Consider the following 13,748-nt stretch of genomic DNA (forward strand, 5'->3'; position numbering starts at 1 on the left):
TGCAGCACTCTCAGTTGTTGCTGTTTGTTGTTGTTGCTGTTGTTTTGAGACAGGGTCTTGCTTTGTTGCCCAGGCTGGTCTTAAATTCCTGGCTTCATGAGATCCTCCCACCTCAGCCTTCCAAAGTGTAGGGATTACAGGAATGAGCCACCACACCTGGCCTGTTACTGCTTTTTAATTTTTTCTCATCTCTACCTGACTTTAAGCTCCAGATGGTTCAAGGACCCTGTCTGTCCTGCTTACCTTTGTATCTACTACATCTACCAGAATGCCTGACAAAGAACAGGAACTTACTATTGTTTTATTAATGTATGAATGAGTAAAGAAGATTGTGTGTAACCCATGATTGTGGGTGACCCAACGACTACAATTAACTACAATGTAGATTTTGGCTCATTATAAGGTTGAACATTTTCACAATGTAGATTTTGGCTCATTATAAGGTTGAACATTTTCTACCAGTCAGAACAATTTACAGTTGAGAATGGCTGCTGAGGTGTTCGAGTAGAGAAAAGAAAGACTACAAATAAGCATGAGTCTAACAAACAGGATTCATACTTTTGGGTCCTGTATTGGACCTTTTGATTTTGCAGATGCTCATGAGCCCTGAGGCTCTATGATTATAAGACAGACCCCTCCCAAATCTGGGTCATAATTGAAGTTATAATCATCAGGACTTTTTTCTGCAATAGAATTTATACACAAATTTTCAAACCAAAAGAGGAAATTATTTTCTTGAGCTTTAATTCTGAAAACCTGTTTAACTCTCACATACTTTCTATTTGGCTAAATGTTTACCTTGCCTCAGTTGAATCAAAAGTCAATTTAGTATCTGCTTTATTCTAAACGATTTCCCTTTTTCTATTTACTATGCTCTCTTTCAAAATGCATGGCCCAAAGGTTGACTTAATAGATCCAAAATGGTACTTCTTACTAACAAGGATTTTAACATTTTGACCATAAGGTAGGAACAAACCATGTTATAAGCAATTCATAAAGTTCACTCACCCTCACTGAATTTGATCATAGAAAATTGATCTCTATACTTCATGAAACCAGTGTCGGCTCTTAATCATAAAGTGGTTAAGTACTCACCACCAAAGAATAATAAATCTTGAATCCAGGTTTAGCCACAAAGTAGTCATCGGACTTGAATGTGATTTTAATTTGGTTTGTTCTTGATTTTATCCTTGGAGGAACTTCCTTGTGTCCACACCATCGTCCTCTAATAATGGTACTGGTTTCGGATATATCTTCAACTTCCACAAAATCATACCTAGAATCAATTGGACATAATGAACATGTTTTGATTAAAGTATATTTTGAAATTCATACTTTCACTGAGAAATTAAAACTAGAATATGTGATTTTTCATGACCACAATCTGAAATGAAAATTACAATGTACAGAAATGTTAAAAGGAAAACTGGTTTTTGTATTAGGTTTACAAATTCAAACTTCAGTAATCTATTCTGAGAAAACCTTTACATACATTTAGTCATGACTGTTCCTAAATCTTTGATAATCAAAATGGGTCACTTTCTGAGCATGCGGCTTTAAAAAGTTTTCTTGGAAAAACTAATATCTGTAATTGTTGGCATATTTTAGGAGATGTAACTCCAGTTATATGCCCAAATATTAACTATATAAAGTTTTTAAAACAAATACCCACTCTGAATTAATTTACCGCATTCGGTGCTTTCTTGAGAAAGTAAATGATCTACATCTATATAGCTTACAAAATCAGTAATGCCATTACAGAAAATTAATGGATAAACACATGATTTGCTATATTCTCTTTTTGCAAATTATCTTTTGAAATGATAAAGATTTTGAAATGTCATAAAATATGAAACTTATCATAAGGGAAAGTGTGTAACTTTAAGGAGAGATGTGTGCTAACCAATATCAGAAAAATCTGGGCTGGTTAAACCAACATGTGAATGAGCTTAAGACCATAAGTTCACCTCTGGCATTGGTCGGAGAAACTAGAATCCTGGGATTGAAGAAGTCAGCAAAAGCCTCTTTAGTTATCCTTGTGAGCATTTGGTCTTCGAAGCACCTCCAGAGTGTTCCATCATTCTATCACATAGTAGGAGATCCTCAGTGACATAGTTTACATCTTCCAGAGAGTACTTATTCTACTTTCAGCCCCCTAAGATGTTGGAACATTCTACTTGATAAGCTGAACTATTTCTTTCAGTTTTGGTCATCAGTATCTCGCTCCTACACTCTACCTTTTCCACAGTGACTTCAGATGCTGAGGTCACAGGCAAATGATGGGCATTCAGTGTGAACAGTGGCAGAAGTCTCACATCCATATTACAGTTTTCTGTCACAATCATCAGAAGGAATCATCATAAGAAACATTATTTCTGAATACATAGAGAAACCAATATGGCTTTCCTGGTCTTACTCATGCACCTCAGAGCTCTGCTGGATTGGGCAAGGTAATCTAAAAAGAAAGTAAAAAATAATGATATTGTGACTAAGTTTCTCTAACGGTGATTTACAAGGCCCTTATGTCCATTGCCTCAGTTTCCTTACGGATAAAATAAGAAGGCTTATATAATTTTACCAGCTCCATATCTCTTGGGTGCTGTGTAAATTAATTACTTAATGTTTGTATAGTGCTTGGAAGGTAAAAAGCACTAACAAAGTATCATTATTCAAGGAATAAAATATTATAATGTAAACATTAAGGAGGCTTTGGAACAGATGGTAGGAAATCAATTCCATTTCATTTTGTATACAATACATGTAAATCATATTTGCTGCACAAAGCATGAGTATTCTTGAAACTTTTAATAACACCACAGGTCACTTTTGTTTAAAGAACACATCAGTGTAACTTTAACTCTGAATCTGAAGTCAAGAGAGGGCTGTTTTATCTCTTAGAGAGGGTTCTGAGACAGGTCTCTGGGCTGTCTCTTTCCCGTCTTTCTCTCCTCTTTTCTACTTGCTATTCTTCTACATCCTTCCATAAATTCTGAGGAGCAACTAGATTTGGTGAATGGTTCAGAAAGGAAACCATCCTGACTCTTCCTCTCTTATTTTCACGGCTAGGATGTCAAAAGGGCTCACTGCTAGGATCAAAACTCCAGGTCAGTAGTGGAGACCTGGCTTCCCTTCTATGATATCGTGATAATAAGAAATATATATACTTGGTCTTTGTTCCTGGCACAGGCTCCTAAAATTCTTGGAATTTCTGAGTGCTGGGGTTAGAGGAGTATCTTTTGTTATCCATAATAAGCCCCCTTCCAATGATACCATAATTTATCCTAATGAATAAATTCATTGCCTTTTGGAAGTACCTGTTGGAAGGCCCTAGATAGTTTCAGAATGGAGGCTTGTCACCAGAAAGAACAAGACATGATTAGAGAGCTGTAAATTTTGGCTCCACCCCTAGACATTTGGGGAGGGAGAGGGCCCTGGAGATGGAGTTCAACCACCAACGATTTAATTAATCATGCCTTCACATGAAACTTCCATCAATATCCTTCCAGGCTGGTGAATACATCAAGGTGTTTGGAAGGTTGCAAACCCAGAGAAGACACTCTTTACATACATCTTGCCTATGTATCTCTTTCATTTGGCTGTTCATGAGTTGCATTCTCTATAATAAACTGGTAATAGCAAGGAAACTGTTTCCTTGAGTTTTGTGAGTTGTTCTAGCAAATTATTCAACCCAAGAAGAGGGTTTTGGAACCCCTGTTTATAGCTGGTTTATCAGAAGTAGGAGAGAACCCTGGAAGCTGCAACTGACATAGAACGTGGAGGCAGTCTCGTGGGACTGAGCCTTAACTTGTGGGATCTGACGCTGATTCCAGGTAGTGTCTGAACTGAATTGAACAGGACAATACAAGCTGGTGTCGGAGAATTAACTACTGTGGGAAAAAACCCTCACCTCACAGATTTGGTATTGGAAGCGTTCTACGGGCAGAAACAGATCATGGTACCCTCCAAGTCATCACCTTTAATAATCTTTTAATAGCGTTTTTTTTTTCCCCATGATTTTTTAGGCACAGAATATTAGTTCTGTTTTTTCAAGGTTGAAAAGACAGAAGATCAGCATTAGTTTATTCTCTTTGTAAATATTAACTGGCTCTTCCTTAATGTATTCATCTCTGCTTTCTGGCATACATTACCCTCTATGGTCCTAGAAAGTAATAGTCACTGCTGTTATTCTCAGCAAAATAGCAACATAATAAAAGCTGTCAGCATAATAAACATGCAACAGAGGACAACCAAATTTGAGGCACCTCTTTTTATTATTCAAAGGAAAATAAACCTGCTGAAAGGATTTACCAGTTCAGTAGTTCATTGGCAATGCAGAACACGTGTGTGCAGTAAAGTACAAAAAAAGAAAAAAAAATCTTCCTCAAGTCTTATACATGCTAATTAAGTGAGTAAAATGTTGTGAGCGGACATTCAAAGAACAACAGCCCAGGCTTTCTTTGATAACGAAGCTAAGAAGGGAGAAGATTATCGGACACAGCTTTCATCTTCTACTTGTGACCCAGAAGCTGCAAGAAACAGACCCTTCTGAGGAACACAAGGAATCTGGGATGGGCTTTCTCTTCCTCTCCACCCATATCTGAGGCCTTCACAATATGAATTTGGGGTCAGGCCCTGATAGGTTCCCCAACCATCATCTCCCAGTTCTGGCGTAATTCATTATGGTTAGGAAGGCCTGGGTCAGCCGGAGCTGGGCGGGGGTTTATGTTGCCTAAGTGCATGGCAGGCTTTGACCAGAGTCACATGATGCAGTTGCCGGTAACATGGGATGCTGGATACCTGTGCACAAATGCCGTTCTGTGCCTGGAAAAGGAGAGGACCTCCAGGTTTCACCCTTCTTTGGAGGTCACACAGTCCTGACAGTTGCACAAGTGAGTTTCTGTGAGTCCTGCCAGGTTATTTGGCCCTCTGCCTCAGCAGTCTATGCTATCTTGTCTGTTAGGGTTGACATAAAGGCTTTTTGAAAAAGAAGTGACACATGTTGGGTCTGTTTAAAAGGCTCAAAAGGAAAGTTTGATGCGATGTTTTAAATTCATCTTTTTTTTTTTTTTACCTTGAAATAGTACCCTAAAAATTTTTTTTTCTGACTTACCTACAGATATCATTTTCTGCTTCCTCTAATCCAAACTGATTGTCAAACACTAGCTGTATCCTTGTATTCTCCTGAGAGTGGAGCCGCCATGTCAGGAGCAGGTTCCTGGGGTAGCTGTTCGGGAACCGAGGACTCTGCACGAAGCCGTTTCCTTTCACCTGGATGGTCTCATCTCTTCGGTACAAGTCTGTGAGGTGATTGCTCTCTGTTAGTAGTCACAACTTGTAGAAATTAGTATGTTGCTCCAATTACAGGAAAGTAAAAAAAAGAGAACAGTTTACAACACGTCATATTTCAAAACACTTCTTAATTTTGCTTGAAACATTAAGTCTAAATGGTAGCCTCTGGTTAAACAAACAACGTATCTTTCTTCTATTATTCTTTACCTCCCCAAATTCCTCACAAATATAGACTTGATGCCTAATACCTTATACTTGGAGGGTAGGGTTTCTTAACATCATTCTTGACAAGCAAAAACTAACAACCATCTCAGAATTCAGGTTCATTTAGATTGCAATTAAAATCAGCAAATAGGCTGGATGCGGTGGCTCACGCCTGTAATCTCAGCACTTTGGGAGGCTGAGGCAGGTGGATCATGAGGACAGGAGTTTCGGACTATCCTGGCCAAAATGGTGAAATCCCATCTCTATTAAAAATGCAAAAATTAGCTGGGTGTGTTGGCACCTGGCTGTAATCCCAGCTACTTGGGAGGCTGAGGCAGGAAAATCGCTTGAACCCGGGAGGCAGAGGTTGCAGTGAGCTGAGATCGTGCCACTGCACTCCAGCCTGGCGACAGAGTGAGATTCCATCTTAAAAAAAAAAAAAAAAAAAAAAAAAAAAAAAATCACCAGATAATTTCAAATAGTTCATCCTTCTCTTCTTCCATGAAATGCAAATAAATGAACTTTTTTTCTTACACCGATGGTATAGCAATCTATGTCCAGTGACTAGCATCTGAGATACTCAATAAAGACTGCTAAGTGAATGAATAAATGAAAAACAAAAGAAAAGACTCCAGTGATGTTTAATGACCCTTTATTTTATATTCAAATGACATTTTTCGATGGGTAACCTTCTGGTTAAACCAACAACACATCTTTCTTCTAGTATCCCCCACCTCCCTGAATTCTTCACAAATCCACCCTTGATGTACAACTTTGTACTTTGGGTGCTCTCTTAATATCATTCTTGACAAGCAAAGACTAACAACAATCTCAGAACTACAGTTCTTTTAGTATGGATTAAAATCAGCAAATAATTTCAAATAGTTCTTCCTTCTACCACCAAAAATCATAATTTTGTGTCTTGGGTTTTCTAAGACTTAAAATAGGTCCAATTCTTATTGTATTTTCTCTATGTCATTAGCCAGATAAAAAGAATTTATCTGGTTTTTGTTCTGGGTTCTTGGAAGAGAGTTTTCAAACCCTTGAAATTTTTCATGTGATAGAAATATTTTTGTTATCCATGATGTGGCCCCTAGGACCACGTCTGAATTTATGCTAATGAAGTGACTCACTGTGGGCCCGCAGATAGCTTCAGGATGGGGGTTAGCCATGCCAGATGTACCAACCATGTGATTAAGGGTTAGGGATTGGAGCCATTATGACATTTAACCTGATCTCTCTCCCAGCCTCTGGGGATGAAAGACGGATTGAAGATTGAGTCCACTTATGTTGATAATAATTCCGTCAATCATGACTGCATAATGAAACTCCAATGAAAACTCTAGACACCAAGACTTGGGTAAGTTTCCTAGATGGGGATACACATTGATGTACCAGGAGGCTGATGTGTCCTGAGGACACAGAAGTTTCATGCTTGAGACCCTCTCAGACCTTACCCTATGTGCTTCTTTATTTGGCTGGTCCTAATTTATATCCTTTATAGGAGGACTTTAATTGTAAGTATAGTGCTTTTCTGAATTCTGTGAGCTGTTTTAGCAAATATCAAACCTGGGGGCTTATAGGGACTCCCAAATTTATACCCAAATGGTCAGAAGTGCAAGTGAGCTGGGGTCCCCCAAACTTGCAGTTGATGTCTGAAGTGAGTACCATATTGTGGTGCTTGTAATTTTAACCTGTGAAATTTGGCCTAACTCTGGGTAGTTTTCATCAGAATTGCATCATGCAGTGGATCCCCTTTTCATCTCTCTCAATATTCAGAGTTCGTTGCATTTTGGATTTTGGCTTTTTAGGCCCCACCATAAACAGACCTCCAGCCACAGTCTATTTATGTTCTCCTGCAGAGAGTTTACTTTGAGGGACTATAATTCAGTGAGCCTGGTCAGGGAAGCTATGCTTCCTGGTGGAAACCACTGTAAGGTAGGGTTTCTGAGGGTGGCTGTTAGAGCTTCCAAAAATAAGACAAAGAGGATAAGAATTGGCATGTGAAGTACAAAAGTCTCTTTTGCAAGTGATTTTGCATATGGGAATTTAAACTTTTTTGGGACTCATTTAATGTTAACGTGTTGCAGCTTGTTCAAGCTAGACTTTGTGTGGGAGAGAGTTGTAGGAAAAGCAATGGGTAGTTGAGAGATGTCCCCACTCCCTGCCTTCAGATGAAGGCAGTGGCCTGCAGTCATGGCAGCACTTCCAACAAGCACAGCAAGCAGACAACTTCCTAGGAGCCGAAAATCATTTCTGCTCATTGAGTCTTTTCTCTTCCTTTGATAAAAGTTCAGCTGTGAAAACTGGTGTCTGCTAAGGGGCTTTTAGGCAATGGGTCTTCATATGGTTTGGCTCTGTGTCCCCACCCAAATCTCATCTCTAATTGTAATCCTCACATGTCAGGGGAGGGACCTGGTGGGAGATGACTGGATCATGGGGTGGTTCCCCCATGCTGTTCTCGTGATAATGAGTGAATTCTCATGAAATCTGATGGCTTAAAAGTGTGGCAGTTCCCCGCAACCCCTGCCTCCTGCTGCCATGTAAAAGGTGCCTTGCTCCCCCTTCACTTTTTGCTGTGATTGTAAGTTTCCCAAGGGCTCCTATGCCATATGGAACTGTGAGTCAATTAAACCTCTGTTCTTATAAATTACCCAGTCTCTAGTAGTTCTTTATAACAGTGTGAAAAACGACTAACACAGGTCTGAACACTGTTTTCTAGGTTGACTGATTTGAGCTATTAGTCAGTCAACAATTACATATTAAGCACAGATTAACCATATTGTATTATAGTATTTTCAAGATTTCTATCACTTGAGTATTACCCTCACAATTTTTGCCGTATTTTTGTACCTCTAGAGCTATTACTTATTAGTCTCTCTCTAAATTAATATTTTAATCAAAAGCAAATTTATTCTAAAATAAAACTTTATGCCAATAATATAAATGGCAAGCAGCCATCATTTGCCATGAATAGAAGGTAACCACGAGTCTAAATATAAAGCTACTAATTTTTAAACTTTCTATCTCAGGTATTCAGAGTCCTCATTTGTATAACGGAATTGAACAGCATGTTTTCTCTTTGGTCTCTTTCATGGGTATTATATATTCTTTCTTCACAGTTCCAGATGCTATGTTAAATTTGGGTATAATTTAAAATGTTTAAGGAACGGTTCTTGTCTTCGTACACTTGGAAAACAAAGTTGATGCATACTGCACAAATGTAAACAGGCAAAAGGGAATATTAAGTGCTGAGTGTAAATGCTGTGGTTGCTCAAAGTCCAGGTGAGTGGCAAGGGCTAATGTGGAGAATGTGTTCATATGATCCTTGCAAGAGGCCTGCCCAGAGCAGAGTCCAGGTGGCCCCAAGTGAGACATAAGAGGGCTACAAGCTTTAAAGGAACTATGGAAATATTTGAAAGCCAGACAGAAACATCTCCACTTGATATGGGAACAAACAGCACAGCCCTGGTGTGGGTGAATAGTTTGTTAAAAGGAAGATTAGCCTGTTGGTGATACAGTACTGCAGCATCAAAGTCTCCTAGGAACTAGAGGTGAGGGTAACAAGGTCCTATTCTAGAAGGGCAGGTGGGAGTGATGCCACTTTGGGGGAAAAATAGAAAGGAACGTAAAAGTATGGGTAAGACGCAGCAGCAGCATGCTAAGCCTAGAGCCTGGGCTGAGTGTGGTATTATTGATACTCAGGGATGCTGCCAGGGGAAACATTTTTAGAGGAATGTAAGTTTGGTTTTGAAGTGGTGATGAGTAATTCAAGTGGAAACTTAGCAGGCTTTGGGGTTACAGAGCTAGCTGGGAGAACAGATCAGACACAAGGCCTCAGCTTGGAGAGGAGAGAGGAGGCCTTGGGAATGAGTGATCCCTCTGAAAAAGTGTCCTGAGAAGGGAAGGTGAAGCTTGCTGCTGGCACACATGCCCTAGGAGTGGCAGATGACAGAAGTGCCCACCTGGAGTAATGGTTGGGAAGGAAGCTGTGTGTAAGTCAGGCTGCCCAGAAAAGGGACAATTTCAAGGACAGAGTGGTCAATAAAGTCACATGAAAACCAAGACCAGGGGACAACAAGACGGAGAAAAGACCACAGAACTTGGCAATAACAAAGTCAATGATATCCTTTCAAAGTACACTTTTAGAAATTTTCTAAGTATAAAAGGGGACTCTTTTTTTTTCCTAAAACATCATTAAAGTCTACACTGTCTTAAAGGTATTAACTCTGGTTATAAATGAATGCCAATTACATTTTTATGAACCTGTAGAAGGGGTGGGGAGAGGGGCTTTCCTTCTTATGTAGTTTGATTGAGACAGTACAGTCAGACCTCCATATCCATGGGTTCCACATTCATGGATTCATAAACATCAAATTGAAAATATAAAAACAGGATGCTTGTATCCATGCTGAACATGTACAGACTATTTTCTTGGCATTATTCCCTAAACAATACAGTATAATAACTGTTTACACAGCATTTACATTGTTTCTAGAGGTGATTTTAAAATACAGAAGAGGATGTGCATGGGTTACATGCAAATAGTACATCATTTTATATAAGGGGTTTGGTATCCTTGCGGTATGTGGAGTGGGAAGGGGTTCTGGAACCAATTCCTCATTAATACTGAGGGATGACTATATTCATTTTCAGTTTTGCAAATTTGTCCCAGACGTATGCTGCAGTATATTGAACTATAGGGGAAAAATAACAATATTTCAGATTTATTTTTCAAAAAAATTCTGCTAAAAAATACACCTGAACAAAATATGAACAACAGTAAACACTGCTAATTATGCTTATTTTGTTCCTGGCATTGTTCTAAGCAATTTGCATACTTCATTTGTAGGGTCTAATCACTTTATATAGATGATCTCTTGTGTGTGTATACATGTTCACATATATTTATAACCACTTTGAGATAAGTATTATTACCAGCATTTTTTTTTTTTTTTTTTTTTGAAATGGTGTCTCATTATGCCACCCAGGCTGGAGTGCAGTGGTGTGGTCTCGGTACACTGCAACCTCTGACTCCCAGATTCAAGCAAGTCTCCTGCCTCAGCCTCCCAAGTAGCTGGGATTATAGGCATGCACCACTATGCTCAGCTAATTTTTGTATTTTTAGTAGAGACAGGGTTTCACCATGTTGGCCAGACTGGTCTCAAATGCCTGATCTCAAGTGATCTGCCTGCCTTGGCCTCACTGGGATTACAGGCGTGAGCCACTGTGCCCAACTCATTACCACCATTTGACAGATGAAGATTCTGGGGAAGAGTGAGGTCTAGTAACTTGTTCAAGGTCACAGAGCTAGTGAAAGGTAGAGTCAGAATATAAACCAGACAATCTGGTTCCAGAGTAGATGCTTCTAACCACTATGCTATAGAAAGTGTTCATTCTTGACTACTGGGTAGATAACGAAATGAAAGCGGAAATAAAGATGTTCTTTGAAACCAATGAGAACAAAGATACAACATACCAGAATCTCTGGGACACATTTAAAACAGTGTGTAGAGGGAAATTTATAGCACTAAATGCCCACAAGAGAAAGCAGGAAAGATCTAAAATTGACACTCTAACATCACAATTAAAAGAACTAGAGAGGCAAGAGCAAACACATTCAAAAGCTAGCAGAAGGCAAGAAATAACTAAGATCAGAGCCGAACTGAAGGAGATAGAGACACAAAAAACCCTCCAAAAAATCAATGAATCCAGGAGTTGGTTTTTTGAAAAGATCAACAAAATTGACAGACCGCTAGCAAGGCTAATAAAGAAGAAAAGAGAGAGGAATCAAATAGACGCAATAAAAAATGATAAAGGGGATATCACCACTGACCCCACAGAAATACAAACTACCATCAGAGAATACTATAAACGCCTCTACGCAAATCAACTAGAAAATCTAGAAGAAATGGATAATTTCCTGGACACTTACACTCTCCCAAGACTAAACCAGGAAGAAGTTGAATCCCTGAATAGACCAATAGCAGGCTCTGAAATTGAGGCAACAATGAATAGCCTACCCACCAAAAAAAGTCCAGGACCAGATGGATTCACAGCTGAATTCTACCAGAGGTACAAGGAGGAGCTGGTACCATTCCTTCTGAAACTATTCCAATCAATAGAAAAAGAGGGAATCCTCCCTAACTCATTTTATGAGGCCAACATCATCCTGATACCAAAGCCTGGCAGAGACACAACAAAAAAAGAGAATTTTAGACCAATATCCCTGATGAACATCGATGCAAAAATTCTCAATAAAATACTGGCAAACCAGATTCAGCAGCACATCAAAAAGCTTATCCACCATGATCAAGTGGGCTTCATCCCTGGGATGCAAGGCTGGTTCAACATTCGCAAATCAATAAACGTAATCCAGCATATAAACAGAACCAAAGACAAGAACCACATGATTGTCTCAATAGATGCAGAAAAGGCTTTTGACAAAATTCAACAGCCCTTCATGCTAAAAACGCTCAATAAATTCGGTATTGATGGAACGTACCTCAAAATAATAAGAGCTATTTATGACAAACCCACAGCTAATATCATACTGAATGGGCAAAAACTGGAAAATTCCCTTTGAAAACTGGCACAAGACAGGGATGCCCTCTCTCACCACTCCTATTCAACATAGTGTTGGAAGTTCTGGCTAGGGCAATCAGGCAAGAGAAAGAAATCAAGGGTATCCAGTTAGGAAAAGAAGAAGTCAAATTGTCCCTGTTTGCAGATGACATGATTGTATATTTAGAAAACCCCATCGTCTCAGCCCAAAATCTCCTTAAGCTGATAAGCAACTTCAGCAAAGTCTCAGGATACAAAATTAATGTGCAGAAATCACAAGCATTCCTATACACCAGTAACAGACAAGCAGAGAGCCAAATCAGGAATGAAATTCCATTCACAATTGCTTCAAAGAGAATAAAATACCTAGGAATCCAGCTTATAAGGGATGTAAAGGACCTCTTCAAGGAGAACTACAAACCACTGCTCAGTGAAATCAAAGAGGACACAAACAAATGGAAGAACATACCATGCTCATGGATAGGAAGAATCAATATCGTGAAAATGGCCATACTCCCCAAGGTTATTTATAGATTCAATGCCATCCCCATCAAGCTACCAATGAGTTTCTTCACAGAATTGGAAAAAACTGCTTTAAAGTTCATATGGAACCAAAAAAGAGCCCGCATTGCCAAGACAATCCTAAGTCAAAAGGACAAAGCTGGAGGCGTCACGCTACCTGACTTCAAACTATACTACAAGGCTACAGTAACCAAAACAGCATGGTACTGGTACCAAAACAGAGATGTAGACCAATGGAACAGAACAGAGTCCTCAGAAATAATACCGCACATCTACAGCCATCTGATCTTTGACAAACCAGAGAAAAACAAGAAATGGGGAAAGGATTCCCTATTTAATAAATGGTGCTGGGAAAATTGGCTAGCCATAAGTAGAAAGCTGAAACTGGATCCTTTCCTTACCCCTTATACGAAGATTAATTCAAGATGGATTAGAGACTTAAATGTTAGACCTAATACCATAAAAACCCTAGAAGAAAATCTAGGTAGTACCATTCAGGACATAGGCATGGGCAAGGACTTCATGTCTAAAACACCAAAAGCAACGGCAGCAAAAGCAAAAATTGACAAATGGGATCTAATTAAACTAAAGAGCTTTTGCACAGCAAAAGAAACTACCATCAGAGTGAACAGGCAACCTACAGAATGGGAGAAAATTTTTGCAACCTACTCATCTGACAAAGGGCTAATATCCAGAATCTACAAAGAACTCAAACAAATATACAAGAAAAAAACAAACAACCCCATCAAAAAGTGGGCAAAGGATATGAACAGACATTTCTCAAAAGAAGATATTCATACAGCCAACAGACACATGAAAAAATGCTCATCATCACTGGCCATCAGAGAAATGCAAATCAAAACCACAATGAGATACCATCTCACACCAGTTAGAATGGCAATCATTAAGAAGTCAGGAAACAACAGGTGTTGGAGAGGATGTGGAGAAATAGGAACACTTTTACACTGTTGGTGGGATTGTAAACTAGTTCAACCATTATGGAAAACAGTATGGCAATTCCTCAAGGATCTAGAACTAGATGTACCATATGACCCAGCCATCCCACTACTGGGTATATACCCAAAGGATTATAAATTATTCTACTACAAAGACACATGTACACGTATGTTTATTGCGGCACTATTCACAATAGCAAAGACTTGGAATCA

At 39.1% G+C, this 13,748-nt stretch overlaps 1 protein-coding gene across 2 annotated transcripts in view; it reads right to left on the minus strand.

The window, feature by feature from the left end:
* The window catches only part of PDGFD (platelet derived growth factor D), a 263,094-nt gene that overhangs the window by 87,334 nt on the left and 162,012 nt on the right, over positions 1–13,748 (minus strand). Inside the window, exons 2-3 of one of the 2 annotated variants that reach the window (XM_030918794.1) lie at positions 5,111–5,297; positions 1,096–1,276 (exon numbers count right to left, since the gene is read on the minus strand). In XM_030918794.1, coding sequence (XP_030774654.1) covers positions 1,096–1,276; positions 5,111–5,297 — 368 coding nt within the window. Of the gene's footprint in view, positions 1–1,095; positions 1,277–5,110; positions 5,316–13,748 lie in introns of both variants that reach the window. The other variant, XM_010354689.2, reaches the window with a different exon arrangement.

Source organism: Rhinopithecus roxellana, chromosome 15, assembly GCF_007565055.1.
Source record: "Rhinopithecus roxellana isolate Shanxi Qingling chromosome 15, ASM756505v1, whole genome shotgun sequence".
Taxonomy (NCBI): Eukaryota; Metazoa; Chordata; class Mammalia; order Primates; family Cercopithecidae; genus Rhinopithecus; species Rhinopithecus roxellana.